This window comes from Talpa europaea (genome assembly GCF_964194135.1).
Source record: "Talpa europaea genome assembly, chromosome: 3".
NCBI lineage: Eukaryota > Metazoa > Chordata > Mammalia > Eulipotyphla > Talpidae > Talpa > Talpa europaea.
Window position 1 is genome coordinate 119,215,924 of NC_140069.1, and position 17,990 is coordinate 119,233,913.

Consider the following 17,990-nt stretch of genomic DNA (forward strand, 5'->3'; position numbering starts at 1 on the left):
CTCTTCAACAAGTATTGCTAGGAAAACAAGACAACTACATGCAGAAGAACTAGATCACCACCTCACATTTTACACAAAAATTAACAAAATGGATTAAAAACATGGACAAAAGACTCAAAACTATAAAATAAAATTGAAGAAAAATTAGGCAAAACACTGTACAACACTGCCTTCAGAGATGTCTTTGAAGATCCATCTCCAATGGCAAGAGAAGAAGCAAATTTAAAAAAAATTGGATTACATTAAACTAAGAAGCCTCTGCATAGCAAAAGAAACTATAAGTAAAACAAAAAGACATCCATCTGAATGGGAGAAAATATTTGCACATAATACAACGGACAAAGAATTGATATCCAAAATATATAAAGAACCCATGCAATTCAAAAAAAGAAAACATTAGTGTAATCAAAATATGGGCAGAAAAGCTAAATAGACACTTCAGAGAAGACAAACAGATGACCAACAAGCATCTGAAAAAGTGCTCATTATCACTTATTATCAGGGAAATGCAAATTAAAACCACAATGAGTTGCCATCTCACACCAGTGAGGATGGCTAATACCAAAAAGAGCAGAAACAACAAGTGTTGGTGCGATGTGGAGAAAAAGGAACCCTCACACACTTTTGATGAGAATGTAGACTGGTCCAGTCCCTGTGGAAAACACTGTGGAGGCTTCTCAAAATATCAAAAGTAGACCTACACTATAAGCCAACAATCCTACTTGTAGGTATCTATCTGAAGAACACAAAACACTAACCTACCAACCCACCCACCCACCCATACATACATACATACATACACAGACAATGGAATATTACTCAGCTATTAAAGAAAAGATGAATATTTGCCATTTGCAACAAGATGGATGGAACTGGGAAGGATAATGCTAAGGAAAATAAGGCAGAAGAAAAAAATAAAGACAAAAACCAGATAGTCTCATTTATATATGGAATACAGAAAAACTAAACAAACAGTCTGTATCAAACAAATAATGCAATCCTGCTATCTGACAGCAAAACTGAGACAACTGGAAGGGGAGGATAGCAGGGTACTTAAAAAACACTTTGGCAATTTCTTTCCATAAAGAACTAGTCTTCCAGTGGTAGTTATTTATCCAAGAGAAATGAAAGCATCTGTCCACACAAAGACTTCTACATTAACGTTCACAATAGCTTGACTTACAATAGCTAAAAATTAGGGACAATTTTTGAACTGTTTCACCATGAACCTTGCATTTTGCTTATAGTCAAAACCATAATATATCAAAACTATATTGATGGTATCAAGAGTTTGCTTTAAATGTCAGAGAAACAAATGAAATAAATGAAGAAATAAACTCAATAAATCTAGGCATAATGTCAACATGGAACTGGGTACCCATTTCTCCTGGGTATTTGGCATAAAAACTTAGGTCCACATAATAATATATACACAGATGTTTATAACAGCTCTATTCATAATCACCAAAAACTGGAAACAATACAAACTTCTTCAACCAATGAATTAATAAACAAGCTAAGTTAAATCCAGACTGGTATTCAAACAAGCACAAAGTAACAAACTACTGTATATACAAAACCTTAGGTAAATCTCAAAGCTATTATGCTCAGTATAGGATACCAGCCTCTAAAATATATACTTTGGGGCCTCCCTGGTGACGCAATGGGTTAAGACACAATCTATGAAGCTATCCGTAACCACTGCAGCACAAGTTCAATCCCCGGATGGCCAGGGAGCAACCCACATGGCACAGCAGACCTCTCCTGACTCGCCCGCTGCTCCCCTCACCAGTGTACTTCGGTCAATCTGCCTTTTTTGTTTTCCACTCTGTCTCTGGTGAATCCTCTCATCCCCCAGATCTCTGGCCTATACCCCAGTTTTTGTATGCATAATAAATCTTTAAAAAATATAAATAAAATATATACTTTATGATTTAATTTATGGGACATTCTACTGTGGTGGAAAATCAGTGGTTGTCAGGGGATTGGAAGGTGGGTATAATTAAAAAGGGGTAGTTTAAGGGGCTTGAGTGGGGGGAGGGGGGGTGTGAGAACTATTCTGCATCATGATTGTGCTGGTAGTAACATAAATCTTCATGTGTTAAAATTCAGAGACCTATGTATGAAAGGACCAATTAAATGATAATTTTTAAAACAATATTTCTAAGAAGTTAATTAATTTTACTCACCAATTTGGAAGTGTGACAATATTGCAAAGAGACAATTATTACATAAATTTACTCAGTATTTGTTAACAGTACTAAATTAACAAGTCAACATATCAAGTGACAAAAAAAATCTTTAAAACTCTACTTTCTGATAAAAAAAAAATGACTTACCAAGTTCATTGAGGCTTTGAGCAGCTTTAGTTATCTCTTTACTGCCCCCCTGCAGTTGTCCTTGGAGTCTCTTACTGAGATACAAGATACGAATTATTCTCCGTAGCAAATCACAAGCAACCTGTGCAAATATCATAATATTAAACAAGTTTAGTGAATCCATGAAATTTCATTACTATTATGTAGAATCTGTCCATTCTTTCCAGATGCTAGAGATTGGTTCTTTTTGTGTTCTACCAGCCAAAATCCTAAATAAACACAAGTCTTAAAAAGCATTTTACAATAAACTAATTTATCCCAAATGGAGAGAATTTTGAACTGAGGTCTATGAAACTCAGGGTGTCTTCTCTTCAGTTCTAGGCTAGGAAGAAAACTAATGCCCTCACTAACTAATGGGTCTCGGTCATCATATTAAATTCAAGTGGGTAGATTCAAAAGTTTCAATACCCAGGTCAGATCCCTTACCAACTAAATCAGAATCTCAAGGGGTGGCAACTAATCACCAGTTTAGTACCCTATAGTGTTGCCAGTGTACAGCCAAGACTGCTTAGCTTCCTACTATTGCCTCCTATTATTTCCAAACCTTGTTTCCTTTCCCAGATCCCCAGGGAAACAAACTTAAAACTTCCCCCAATATTACTAGACTTTAAAGAATATGCATGAAAAAAAAAATAAAGAAAGAATATGCATGCCCATCTTGAATTTTCCCAATTTTTTTTATCACTAATAACAAAGTCATGATAAAGAAAATTATAAAACAAAATTAAAAAACACAAAAAGCTGTTATTATATTTTACCACCTATTTCATTACCACATCTAATAATGGGTCTGTACCTCCAAAAGATTAAGACACAAAATAAAAACTCATGCATTCCATGACATTTTTTAATTTAAGTTGGATCCAGAGCAACTGACTGGGGGAAAGTAAGCAGGAGAACATATGAAACAATAGATAAGTAGTGACCTTCAATTTCAATAATGCTAATGAAAACGAGAGAGAGTCTAAACTGCTATATCACCAACATCCTTGAATGATGTTGAAGCTGGTTGAGAAGAACATTTCCCATCTAAGGAGACAGAATTAAAAGCCCTGGGAAGATAGGATCCCTGAGTGTCTAGCTAGAAACTTTTTTTTCTGGGTGAAACACCCATACACCAGAATCACATACAATCACAGTAATGCACCCACAAGTCACAACATGCACACACACACACATCATACATAAACATAATTATATAATCAAAAATACGAATGTTGGGGCCTCCCTGTTGGTGCAAGGGGTTGGAATGCAACCTATGAAGCTATCTGCAGCCACTGCACCACGAGTTCAATCCCCGGCCAGGGAGCAAGCAACACACATGGTGTAGCAGACATCTCCTGACTCGTCCGCTGCTCCCCTCAGCAGTGTATTTCAGTCAATCTGCCTGTTCTGTTCCCCACTCTGTCTCTGGTGAATCTTTTACCCCCCAAAACCTCAGGTCTGTACCCCAGTTCTTGTATGCATAAATAAATCTTTTTAAAAAAATGAATATTCCCAAATACAGGTCAAAGGCAACCAAGCATTAAAAATGTTTACCTGACACCTTTCTGAGTAACTATATTCTGAAATACTTAAAATATAATAAAAGACCAAATAAGAATTTCCCCCTGGCAACTGAAAGATTTGAGCATCTTTATCATTTAATTAAATGTATTTATTTTCTGAATAGGTAATATAAGTGCATAGTTCAAAATTCAAAAGATAAAAACAATAAAAAGTTTCCCTCATATCTCTGGGTCTTAACTATGCTCTTACCACAAATAAGCACTGTTACCAGTTTTTTCCTGGTCAGATAGCATTTTCAGATTAACCATTTTGAATGTAGCATCCCTAGCAACCATTCCTCTGAGAATCTAAATATATCTTGAGGAGAAATACCAGATCTTACTTTAGTGTAATCAGTGAGAATTGATCTTCCAGAATTTCCCACTACTAACCCAATAAAAGATAAGTCTTCCGTCATAAAATCTTTGCGTTTGTATCTAATGCTTTTACCTTTAATTATATGTAATCTGTCACCAAGTTTTATTGATTATTCTTCTGGTTTAACACGACATGACAGTTATATCACTTCTATTACCACAAGCATCACCCTAATGTAAATCTTTACCATCTTCATCCTAACACTGTGGTCCAGTCCCTTACCGAAATCCAACGAGCCATGTTTATCTTCTTAGAAACACACTTTCCAGCATTCCTACTCCCTTTTTAACATACTTCAGATTTTCTCTTCTCACAGATTACACAGAATCTTAACAGTATATAATTTGAAAAATTCTGTCATTAAGTTATATAAGGCATCAACTCTCATCATTTCCTAATACAGTTGTCTCTATTTCAATCAATTGCTTTTTCCTTTCCTTCCTTATTTTTTAACTTTTATTGTCAAACATAATACAAGCATATTATTCAGCAATAATAAGAAAGGAACTACCAAATCACAAAAAGACATGGAGGGAATTTAAATGCTCATTACTAAGTGAAAGAAGCCAGTTTAAGAAAGGTACATACTACATGATTCCAACGATATGGCATTCTAGAAAAGGAAAGACTATATAGATAGCAAAAACAATAATAAAAATAAATTTCAGTGGTTGCCAGGGAGTGATGGGATGACTAGGCAAAGCACATAGAATTTTTAAGGCAGTGAAAATATTCTGTATGACACTATATTGACTGATAAATATACATATGTACAGACCTATAAAATGTACAACAAAAAAATGCAAACTCTAATGTAAACTATGGACTTTGGGTGATAATGATTCACCACTGTAGGTTTATCAACTGCAACAAATGTACCACTCTAGTGGGGGGTGTTGTATAAGAGGAGGTCAAACATCTGGGTACAGATGGTATATGGAAATCCTCTATATCTTCCTCCCAATTTTGCTGTGAACCTAAAACTACTTTAAAAAATTATAATTTGAATATGTATTCAAATATATAAACATATTTATATATCATTTCATGCTTTATACATATGAATTTTTTATATACATGTACACATAGAAAATCACATACAGAAATTAAAGCTAAATGAACTAGGAATCACCATCCAGATCAGGTAAAAAAAGCATACCAGCCACCCTGGAAGTACCCCATGGACCCTCTCCTCTAATCACCACACCTGCCCTCCCCCCTGCTCTGCTTCTCCATCTCACCTAAGAGAAACCACAATTATTAATTTTATGGTAATCTTCCTCACTTTTATTTATGGTTTTATTATTTATTAAATGTTTATATTTAAATTCTATCATTTAACTTTCCTCTTTTTAAAACTATATATATTCCCTCACCATCTATTTTTTTGCAACTTACTGAATATATTGGATCATCTGTTCTATAGCATTTTTCACAGACTGCATTTCCATAGACTACTTCCATGTTCCACTGTCTTCTATATTTCTATCAATTAATAGCTGGATGTACGTGGCTTCATTCAAGTTTAATATTTTTGGTAAATTTATTCCATAGGTGGTAGTGTATTTATAATACTTATATGATTCTGTTTTAGTGTTGTGAGAAGTTATTGCTGCTCAGTGTCAAAATCCATTAAAATAATAGTGATTACAAAATGGTGATACTCCAATTCCATTGTTTTGTCTTTAACTTCTAGCATATAAAATTTCCCTATAAAAATAAACTTCATCTCATCTACTATCTGTTTACTCAAGTTGTTCATACAGGAAAAAATAAATACCCAATGGTATTATTCATACAGGAATAAATACTTGATTCTTTCCTTTAGAATGTGTTTAAAATTGAGGACTTTCCTAACCAAGATGAATAATAAATGAGTTTTGCTTTGATTTTACTATATAAATGTAAACAATTGATTTATATAGTTAATTAATAAAATTATATATATGTAAATGTTAATCCATTGTAGCTCTTGGTCTTGTAGATATTCAAATTGTCCCATTTTGGGCCAAGAGGAAACTGAGGGTGATCAACTTCACTGGTTTCCCTGAGACTGAGAGGTATGCAAGACATGAGACTTTCAATGCTAAAACTGAGATAGCTAGTCACCTTAGAGGCTGTTCAAGTCAGCTCCTGAGTCCTATCATCATGAATCTAGTAGTTATTAATAGCTTCCTTGGTATAATATAGCACAAAAATATTCTAAGACAGCTTTATATATTTCATGCCCCAGACCTACACTCAAAGTTAAAAAAAAAAAAATCAGAAGCCCAGAGTAGTGAATCTTCCAACTTACATCTGTACATTATTTCTCCCACACTGAGACTTTTGACTCTCAAAGATGAAAGAAATAACAAAATCAGAATAATTTAAGATTATTCATATCCTTTACTGTACAACACACACAAAAAAAATCTGTATAACAAGCCAAAAGGACAAGCAAAAATGTGATTGATGAATAGTTTTAAAAAATTGCTTTGCACACACCCTCCCCAGTTTTTCACAGTTGAATTTTATTTCTCTGTCCAAACAAAAGTATATGATAAAACTATGTACATATAAAGCATAAGTATATAAAAAGTGAAAGGTTTTATAAATGATTTTCCCCTTCATTCCAGCATTTTCTCATTCTTACATAATTTCGAAGTATAAAAATGACATTAAAAACTTAACTGAAATGCTAAAAAATTTGTATGACTTAAAATAGTTAAAATGATAAAAACTTACACAGTATGTGAAGTATATCTCAAAGCTTTTTTTAACTTTTTGATTAAAAGTGCTAGAAACTTATAAAATTTGAAAGTTAAAAACTCATTTTCTTACATAATTTAAAAGCTAAAAAATTTAAATATTCTATGTAAGGGATAATAAGCTCTTCAAAATTTCTTTCTGAAAAACTCTGATGCAATTCATAAGCAAACAATGTTACTAAAATGAACTAAAATAGAGATGATTCTTGGGTGATAATTAAATTCAACTCATGTATTCATGTATATACATGCAGTCAGAAGCTTCTGCTTGGAGAAAGAAAAGCTTTCTGGAAAGAGAGTGAAATGCAGATAAAAAGCAAAAAGAATTAAGTACAAAATTGCTTTCTTCTAATTAGGGTACAATCATTGAGATTTTACTTTCAATGCAAAAACAACTTTCTTATTTGCTTGCTTTCTCATACCAAAGGCATTTAAATGAATTAGCAACTCAAAGAATAAAGAGATTAAACAAGAAAATTAAAGTACCTCAGTGCTTAAAATGTACATGGTTAGACAGTGAACAGAATTAAAAACTGTTAAAACATAAATAATCTTCCAAGAAGCCCTTACTCCTCAAATAGTTTGAAAGGCAACAAACTTTTAAGATGAACTTTATTCCTAAGGTAAGATGCCTTTGAGTTGATGCAGGAACAGTTAAATACTGGAATAAAGATACCAAAACATACCTAGACATATTTGCTTTTTCTTTTCCATCCATTCCTTTCTTTCTTTTTCTTTTGTATCCATTCCTTTCTATAATAATTTGGCCAAAGTTATTCAACTTAGCTGTCACTACAGTTTAATATTTTTTTACAATAAGAAGGTAGAAAATTAGGACTATTGTTTAATGATTAAAAAGTGTTTATTTAAATACAAGGAGTCCTGACCTCTCATGCTTATAAGACTATAAAATTAAATCTCTAGGGCCTCCCCTGGTGGCGCAGCGGTTGAGTGCTGGGCTGCGAAGCTGCCCGCAGCCTCTGCAGCACCAGTTCAATCCGTGGCCACCAGTGGGGGTCCCACATGGCGCACAGACCTCTCCTGCCACGCCTGCTGCTCCCCTCAGCAGCGTATTTCGTCAAGTCTGCCTGTTCTGTTTCCCGCTCTGGCTCTGGTGAATTCTCTCACCCTCCTGCGCTTCTGACTGTAACCAGTGCTTGTATAAATAAATAAATCTTAAAAAAAAATTAAATCTCTAAAAAAATAAAAGAAACTATATAGAACACCTTCATAGAGTCATAGCATTTTAGAGCTGGAAGAGAATTCACAGATCTAGTGCAGACTTTCACTGCAAAGAAAAAAAAAAATACTACGCCACCACTACAGCACAGCAACAAAAATGATAATTATGCGAAGTAAAGAATGTGTCAATGAACCTTATTACGGGAATCATTTCACAATATGTCAATATACAGGTAGAAATCATCACCTTATAGACCTTAAATTTATATATTATGTTAACTGTATCTTGGTATTTCCAGTGACAATCCTAACTGGTATTTTAGTAAAAATTGACAAGCTCATACTAATATTTTAATGGAATTGCAAAGGAATTAAATAGTATCCTTTTTCAAGATCATTTGGCTTTAAGCTGCAATACTTGAGGCATTGCAGTACTGATACAAAGGCAGGAAGCTAGGTCAACAGAAGAGAGTAGAATTTAAAACAATCCCAAACACATAATAGTGCATAAATCTTTTCATTTTTCATATTAGAGTCTTCATATCCTTTGGGTAAATAAATACCTAGCAATGGCATTACATGGTATTTCCACCACAGAGTTGTATTTGGGAATGTACCCCCAATGGCAAAGAAAACAAAAGCAAAAATAAGCAAATGGGATTATATCAAACTCAAAAGTATTTGTAACTCAAAAGAAATCACCACAAATACAAAAAGGCAATCTACAGACAAGAAGAAGATGCACATCACATCTGACAAGGGGTTAACTTCCAAAATACATTAAGAACTCATACAACTCAATGACAACTAAAAAAAAATCCAATTAAAATATGTGCAAAAGACCTAAATAGACACTTTCCCAAAGAAGATACTGAGATACAGGCACATGGAAAAATGTTCAACATGACTTATTACATGGGAAATACAAATCAAAACCACAATCAGCTATCATCTCATCCCTCTGAGAATGAAGCTATATTAATTAGACTGGAAACAAATGCAGAAAGGATGTGTAGGAAAAGGAATTCTCATTCACTGTTGTGGAACGTAATTCAGCACAGCCTCTATAGAAAAGGTATGATGATTCCATAAATACTATAAATTTTGTATTTTTTAAACTGAGTATCTTATTCTAAAGCTCTTTGATGTTTTTCTCCTTTTCTCTTATATTTCTTTATCTCCTCAGGAATCACACCATTGAAATCTTTCATAAAAACAAAATGAACAATAGAGTATAAAGAAATGAAAAATGAGAGTCTACCTGCAGTCTTGCTAGTTGTGCAGTACGGGAGACTATTTTATTGTATGGCTCAACAATTTTTGCTTTCATCCTGAAGGAAAAAAAAAAAGAAAGTGATGATACAATCTTCAAAGTATCAATGGATAAAAATATTTCTTTCTAGGAGCCTCCCTGGTGGCACAAGGGGTTAAGACTCAGCATTATGAAGCTGAGTGGCACAGTGGCAGCACGAGTTTGATCCCTGGCCAGCGAGCTAACCCACATGGTGCAGCAGACCACCCTTGTCTTGCCCACTGCTCCCCTCAGCAGTGTCTTTCAGTCAATCCACTTGTTCTGCTCCCCACTCGGTCTCTGGTAAATCCTCTCAACCCCTGCACTTCTGGCCTATACCCCAACCCTTGTATGCATAAATAAAACAAATCATCAAAAAATATTTCTTTCCATTTATTTAAAAAATGAACAACAGTACCTATCAACAGCTCCCTGTAAAGCGCCAATTCTTGTCTGCATCATCTGAAGAACACCTAGGAAAATGCAAGAGCTTGTATTACTTAACAAATTTGCAGGGTTCAAATAGCTAAAGGATCAACAAATTTTTATTAAAATTTATTTACATATTAACAGCAGAGCATAGTTTTTGCAACAGTATGACCTGCAAGATCTAAAATACTTACCATCTGACCCTTAACAGGAAAAGTTTGCCCATCCCTGACCGAGCCCCATATAACATAATAGTTAACATAAAGATACCTTCCAAAGACTCAATCCCAGTTGCTTGTGCCAGTAAATCTTCATGTCTTGCAACAACCTGAAAATCAAGAATGAATAATCTCATTTGCTTCAGTTAAGTATTGAGCAGTTTCGTTTGTGACCACAATGTGGAAGCGACAGCCTTGCCATGACAGAAAAGGGGCAAAAACTAACATAAAAGAAAAAATACAGGGCCTCCCTGGTGACGCAGGTGGTTGAGTGCCACAGCACTGTGAAGCTGTCTGCAGCCTCTGCAGCGTGGGTTCAATCCCGGTGGGTCCAAGAGAAACCCACATGGCATGGCAGACCTCTCCTATCTCACCCACTGCTCCCCTCAGCAGTGTATTTAGTCAGTCTGCCTGTTCTGTTCCCCATTCTGTCTCTGGTGAATCCTCTCACCCTCCCACACATCTGGTCTATACCCCGGTTCTTATATGGCTGAATAAATCTTAAAAAAAAAAAGAGAGAAAAAGAAATATAGGTTAGGAAGGTGTGTTTGATCTGAATAGTTAGCAGGAACATATACATACTTAAAGTTCAGTACAGAGTCAAAGAAGAGATAGTCTTTTCACTAGTCCTAGCCTTCCTAATGGGATGTGTGGGATGTGCCAGTGGAGATGTGCCAAAATGGAGAAGAAAAAAAAAAAGCTTAATTATTGCCACATGATTTTATACTTTTTCCTTTAAAGAACTTTTTCCAACATCAAGTTTTCTTAGTTCTTAAATTCAGCTTCATCATCAAGGCCACATACTAATCTTGAAAAAAAAAAGTAGTATCAGTGCCCACCTGTCTCTGAACATCTCTCTACTTTCAGTTTCCCAGGGTCACATAAATTGTCTTCTCTGCAGAAGATATTTATGAAAATTAAGGCAGTATGAATGGTCACAACAAAAGACCAAAAAGGTTAAGAGTTAAAAGCCACATGTAAGAGATTCTTAGAAACATCCCCCCCCCAAAAAAAAGTGAATCTTTAGAAAAATGCAAGAATCCTTATATTTTATATTCTTTTTTCCCCAGTGTATAATAAGTGTTATGTTTAGTCTGTAAAGTGAAGCTCTAAATCAACAAGGATTCATTCACTGGTACCTTCACACCTCCAGTGTCAGACAGCACTGTCATTATATCAAATCCTTTTCTGTCATATCCACCTAAAATATTACCTTTGCTCTCCTATGTCTTTTATCCTTACAACTGCCAGAAGAAGTTTGAATTTTCCCCTGTCTAATGATATGCTCATCAATTTATCTATCCTAACAAGACTAATCTTCTTTTATTTCTCTATTCTGCTTTGTCCCTTGTGGTAAATACTTTGAAAAGTTGAAAGCCTAAAACTATACTTTCAGACATGCCCCTGCAGCCAACTGACTGAATTCTAAGAGATTTGAAAGGAAGAACAGAGATGAAAGCTCTCTATTACTTTTTCAGACGTAAAGCCAAGTCCCAAAGTCTAAATATGTAGAGAGAGTTGAGACAGTTATATAGAACATTCTAGAGTTTAGTCACCAGATACTTAGGTGCAGAATTTTGGCAGTGTTATGGGAGGTAAAGCAGGAGCCTCCCAGGTTTCTGTGTTGCATCTATGGTATAGTTCCTTCAACTCTAGACATCCAGCCAATGATTTCATAAACATCCAATTCTCTGTATTAAATATCTGTCTGCTTTAAATGCCAATAGTGTTTTCTGTCTCCAGTACTAAGCACCAATTTTCATTGCAATGATACTTTGAATTATTTTTATTATGGATTTGGATAGTATTATACCAATTTTGCTCCTACAAAAAACCAGTTATAGTACCTTCAGCTCATATTGGAACTTAGTCTTCCTCTACCTCACATTCAAAATTACTTAAAGTATAATGTGACACATCAATAGATGTTAAGTAAATGTTAATATTTTTTTTCTATTTGCTTATAGCAGTTTTATTTAAACTACCAAGGACTTTGAAAAATAAGCTATAATGATAAATTAAATATGAATTAATAGCAGGAAATCTAGATTTAGGCTCATGTAAATACAGATTTAGGTTAAAGATTGTAGGGGCCTCCCTGGTGGTGCAAGCAGTTGAGATGTAACCTATGAAGCTATCTGCAGCCACTGCAGCACGAGTTCGATCCCCAGGTGGCCAAGGAGTAACCCACATGGCACAGCAGACCTCTCCTGACTCACCCGCTGCTCCCCTCAGCAGTGTATTTCAGTCAGTCTGCCTGTTCTGTTCCCCACTCTGTCTCTGGTGAATCCTCTCACCCCCCTCACCTCTGGCCTGTACCCCAGTTCTTATATGCGTAAATAAATCTTTAAAAGAAAAAGATTGTAAGAATGATAAATTATCACTTAGACTGCATAATCTGTATGAGCCAGAAAATTGGGATTACCTGTAGGTGTAGTTCTTTATCCAACTGACTGATTCCTTGGGCAAGTTTTGCTAGTTGTTCAGCAATTACAGCTTGATGAATAGATTGGGAAGTATAAGTCTTCACATCAAAATCTTCATTTAAAAAATCACTATAACAATCTGGGGAAAAAATAAGGAATGTAAGACCTTAGTTACTTGTTACTATTTTTTATCAAGGTAAATGGTTTACAATACCGTATATGATTCACAGGCATAAGACCATACCTATTCAGATGTATTTCCACATTGTCTTCCCCCCTCTCTAGCATGTAGCCTCAATTCCACAGTCACATTTCTACAGTTATTGGTTTGGTTTTATCTGATCCTTTGTTTTGCTTCTCTACATTCCAATTTAAGTGAAACCATCTCGTATTTGCCTTTCTCCTTCTGACTTACTTCACTTAGCATTATCCCTTCCAATTCCACCCATGTTGTTGCACATGGCAAGTTATATTTTTTACAGTTGAGTAGTATTTCACTCTGTGTGTGTGTGTTGCATTTTCCTAATCCACTGATCTGTATGAAACCATAATTATTAATTATATTGGAATCAACCCCACATAATAAATAAAATCATTATTATCATAGTTAACATATCGAGGTCTTTCTTGTACTAGGAACTGTTAAAAACACTTTCTATAATACGGAGAAGGAAGAGGTACAGGCTACAAGTATAATATCCATTAATAGCTTACATGTGGCAGGCACTGATTTAAGCATTTTACACATATTAACTCATTCAATACTTGCAGAAGCCTAAGGAATTAGCCTTTTCTCCATTTCACAGGTGATGAGACAGGGCACGCATGCAACTTGTCCAATAAGGTGAACCCAGTCTAGCTACACCGCCCGCACCACAACTATAATTGATCAGTGGCTCAAGAGGAAAATAATGAGTAAGAGATTGAAATTTAACACTAATCGTAGTTTTTAACACAAAAAAAAACAAGATTAGTGACAAGAAAAAAGGAAAATTGACTGTACTTGATATTTATGGCCTCAGCTATCCCTACATAAATGCATATTCTTCTAATAAAATTAATATGAATTTTTATAGAATCATAGTATTTTATAGAATTACAGTATTTATAGTATTTATGCAAATACTTAGCAGGACTAATGAAACTAGGGTTTATGGGTGAAATAAGTAAATGTAAAGAGAAATTGTGTTCAAAACAGACCCTTAATAGGTAAGAGGATACTAGATTTCATAAAGGTATCCGGGTAGAACTCCGCAAATGTGTAGGCTAGAGAATGAAAAGTTAAAAATAGATACACAAAAGTGAGCTCAATGTAGATATAAACGTACCTACTAATCATCTCATAAATTTTGATAAGACTACCCTAATGGAGATTATGAAGCAAACTAAGTATTTATGAGAAAACTTCAATTGTCTATATCCAATATAATATATGCTTGATGAAGGCAATGTCTTGTTTTGCTTACTGCCACATTCCTAGACTCTAAACAGTGCTTGACACATGGTAATGAACAGTGGTTGGACGAACTTGTGTATTAGCTGGAAATATTCTGCTGAAAGCAAAGACTCATATTCTTGACTACTCTCAAAATGTAGTGGAGTAATAGAAGGAATCTGCTACTTTGGCCTTAATTCTGAAAAGAGCATTCCTCTCCAGTTTGCCAAGCAGCTCTCAGAATCAGGAGTCTACTGGGCAGAAAAATAAAGGTGATTTCATGAAGAGGGAAGGTTTAGAGGCAGCAATTATGATGGCTTATTTTGAAAAAGAAGGATAACAATGACTTCAGTGCATGTAGATCACCATCTGTGTGTGTATATTGGACACAAAAGATAAAGAATGTGGAAGCTAAGGTTCCCAAAGAAGACTGGGGGAGAGATGGGTAGAGGGAGTGTAATTGAAAAGGCAGCTGATACGACAGCCAAAATGCTGAGACTACAACCCCTTTCAGACCTTAAGTCAAGAAAAAAGAACTGTCATCTTTGCGTTTTAGAACAAAAATGTTGGTAATAGTATGAAGGATGATTAAAATGAGATTAGTCACATAGTGGTGTGCTGGAGCTGTCTCATATTAACTCCTGAGAGCCAACTACTAAACGTCTACTAAGCCAGTAGGCGTAACATGTGGGTAACTAAAAATTGACCAAGGTGAGAGTATTTACACCATGGAAATCAGCATATGCCACAAAATCAGAACTTTTCCTATTTTCCTAGAAAGCTAGTTTATCAGCACACTGGTAGAATAGAGACAGAAGTAAGGTGGCCCAAGTGTCATGAGGAAGCCCTAAGAACACCATCAACTGACACATTTGACAAATATTTAGATACTATAATGTGTAAGACATAGTGACAGTTGAAAATGAGTGACTAGGAGGCGCAAGAAGTAAAGGATGACTCCAAGGTTCTTGATTAAATAACTGACATACAAAATTCAGCTTTGTAATAACTTAGACACTGGATGTACTAAGATATATTTCAGTGACTATCTTTAAAGCTTTAGAAGATTATTTCCTTAATAATGGTTATTTTAATTGCACGTGTATATGAAGCTCAAAACTTGGTTAAACTGAATTTTAGTTAAGATACAAAGATGCATAGACAGAGATCGTAATCTCAAAAGTCTATCACATCAAATTCACAAGAGAACATCATTAGAACGTTTTGACAAAAGTGTATACATTATCAGGAAAGGGCAAGTAATTAAGGGCAATAATAAAATATACAACAGTCAGAGAAAACAAAAAATTTAGAACTTTTTTTCATTCACCTATAAGCTACTTTGGTCTACACATGCGTGCCTATGCTTATTACGATGATATTCAATAAACAGTAGGTGCAGAATAAAATTGTGTTTTTTGAACATCAATCATCATAACTAACGTTAACAAAAATTCCCTAATATTACCTGACAAGTCTGCATTCAAATTTTGTAGCAGTCCCCAAAAGTCTGTGATTGCAGTTTTGTTTTTTTTTTTAACCAGATAAAAGTGGTGATGCGAAATATGGGCCATGTTAAATTAATAAAATTACTTAAAACAATTTAATGTGCATCTCAAATGTATTTCTGGAAACTTCTGCCCATGAGTGACTGAATAAATCTGCTAGATTCCATACACATAGTTAATCCCAGCCTGAACCAATGTTCAGACCCCCATTTCCCGCCCCATATTTCACACCTTGTTAAAAAACAAATGAGCTTATAAAGGGATCACCAGTATAGCTCAAGAATTTGTTAAGAGGGGATGTTCCCAATTGTATTTAATACTGAGCCCCTCTTTTAATTAGCTTCTATCATCTGTTCTAGGTGGTATGCAACGCTTCATTCCTTCATCAAGAACTGCGGAAGCAGCCGGTGGCGGCCAACGTGGGTCACTGGGTTCGGGTTCCCAGGACCTCAGGGAATCCAGGCGCGAGAGGGCAGAGTTGAAATGTGGAGCAGAGATCAAGTGTTCCCAATAATGGAAGGGGACAGCAAGTCCCGAGGGAAACAGGTTGTCCACGTCACCACCCAGACGCGAGGGGGCCGGGCGGAGGGGAGTGGTCAAGTCGAGACCGGAAAACTTTCTGCAAAGCGACGGGTTGTTCCACCACCCAGGCCCAGGTGCTAAGCAGGACAGCCCCGCAGCACCACGGTCCGGCCAGACTCCGGCTCCTTACCGTCTTGCAGAAGCTCCCGGACTGTCGCCGCAGCCGTTCCAGAGCCCAGAGCCCGGGGGCCAGCCACAGCAACGCCGCCGTTGCTACCTTCCATGTTGGCAGGTGCCGGGGTGATGGCGTCAGCTGCGGGCCTGCCCCGCCCAGGCGATGACGCAGAATTCCGGCGCCGGCCGCTTTGCCCAGCCTGCAGGGGCTGACCTGCCCGCTGGATCCGTGCAAGGGTTGTAGCTGGACGGAACCTGACTGGTACCTGAGTTCCGGAGCCGGCTGAGCATCCTGAGCCCAGCGCGCCAGAAAATTCTTGACCTTGGGACTGGCGTTTTCCGCGCTCTAACATCGCGCCTCTGGGACCGGCGGAAAACCAGGTGGGCGCCGGAACGTGGCCGCTGGCCTTGACCTCTAAAGCAGGTATTTAACCTAAATGGGGCCTTGCGGCGAAGGTAGGACGGAAGAGACGAGGTTTCTGGGACCCCGCGAGCCTTCCACAAGCACAGCTGGCGACAGTTAGTAGTTATTCAGCATCCTCTCACCTGCCTTGGTTCGCCAGCCTGGAGTAAAGCAGGTGGGGAAATCATGAAATGCAAAGTTGCTGGGGATGCACAGTGGGGAGTATTAAAAAGAGAGCCGAGAAAGTCGATGAGAAGCAAGACTGAACCAAGAAAGGACTAGAGTGGTCTGCCCTCCCTCTCACGGGACCATGACTTTAAACTTTTTCTACCTCTTTCTCTCGTTTTCATTATCTCACCTGACAGTATTGAAGCTGTAGAGTTAATTTAGTTTCCATTCTGTCATCTCGGCTGAAACACATGCATTAATCACCTAGAATTCTCACAAGATAAATGCTGATATGTTAACAAATCAGCCACATGTGTGCAAGAACGTTAAGCACATTTTCATAGAAAGAAACTGTTAATAACTTTACCTTTGTGTACAGTAGTTGTGTACACAGGAATCCAATTTTTTCCCAACTCCAAAGCTGTTGTGATTCTTCTAATAGTATTTCAAGAAGCTGCTATAATAGTAATTACCATGTGCCAACCACATTTAATATTCAAAACAACTCAGGTGAACAAGACTGGTGGTTTATATAATTGGGCTTTCTTTTGACTTAGTCTCATAAGTTTTTCCTTTTGTTATTGATCTAGATCTTGCTGAGGATGGGATTAATAGTTCTGTATGCAGGTCACACAAATTGTGAACTGCAGTATGCTCAGGTTTCATTATCCATAATGCTCAAAATTTGCTTTTAACAATTCTTGAATGTTAATGATGAATAAGCATTACCTTTGGATTATGGGGTTTTTTCCTTGACTTTTTATTAGGAAACTAGCCTCGTTTTGGTTCATTCAATGAAGACTTTTGAGACCCTGCTATATAAAAACCTGCATATGTATGCAAACATTCCTATCCTTTCCAAAAGGAGCTTATAGATAGGGTGGAAACTCATTTAAATAAATGATTATGCAAAGTGTTTTTGTAGTATTTGGGCTTATTTACTCCCCGGTGTGGCTGTGTGTTGAAATAACCTAGAAGCTTTTAAAACCACTTATGCCTTCATTCTACTTCCAGAGAGTCACATTTGACTCTTATGACACATTCTAATGTACTACGGAGGTTGAGAACAACCTTGTGGAAAGGACACTATCTTTTTGTTGCTTATACTTCATCTATTGTAGGTAGCTTATATCTTTCTAATCATAAATTTCATTTTAAAAAAAGATAAGTTAGTAACTAA

The 17,990-nt window shown here is 36.3% G+C and overlaps 1 protein-coding gene across 8 annotated transcripts in view; it reads right to left on the reverse strand.

The window, feature by feature from the left end:
• Positions 1 to 16,424, reverse strand: part of COG5 (component of oligomeric golgi complex 5) — a gene marked incomplete at both ends in the record, with an annotated part of 167,069 nt that extends 150,645 nt beyond the window's left edge. For 6 of the 8 annotated variants that reach the window (XM_084230369.1, XM_084230364.1, XM_084230365.1 and 3 more), the window contains 6 exons: positions 2,340 to 2,460; positions 9,498 to 9,567; positions 9,946 to 10,000; positions 10,227 to 10,284; positions 12,600 to 12,739; positions 16,256 to 16,349. In XM_084230369.1, coding sequence (XP_084086495.1) covers positions 2,340 to 2,460; positions 9,498 to 9,567; positions 9,946 to 10,000; positions 10,227 to 10,284; positions 12,600 to 12,739; positions 16,256 to 16,349 — 538 coding nt within the window. Of the gene's footprint in view, positions 1 to 2,339; positions 2,461 to 9,497; positions 9,568 to 9,945; positions 10,001 to 10,226; positions 10,285 to 12,599; positions 12,740 to 16,255 lie in introns of all 8 variants that reach the window. The other 2 variants (XM_084230368.1, XM_084230370.1) reach the window with 2 other exon arrangements.
• Between the last annotated feature and the right edge of the window lie 1,566 nt (positions 16,425 to 17,990).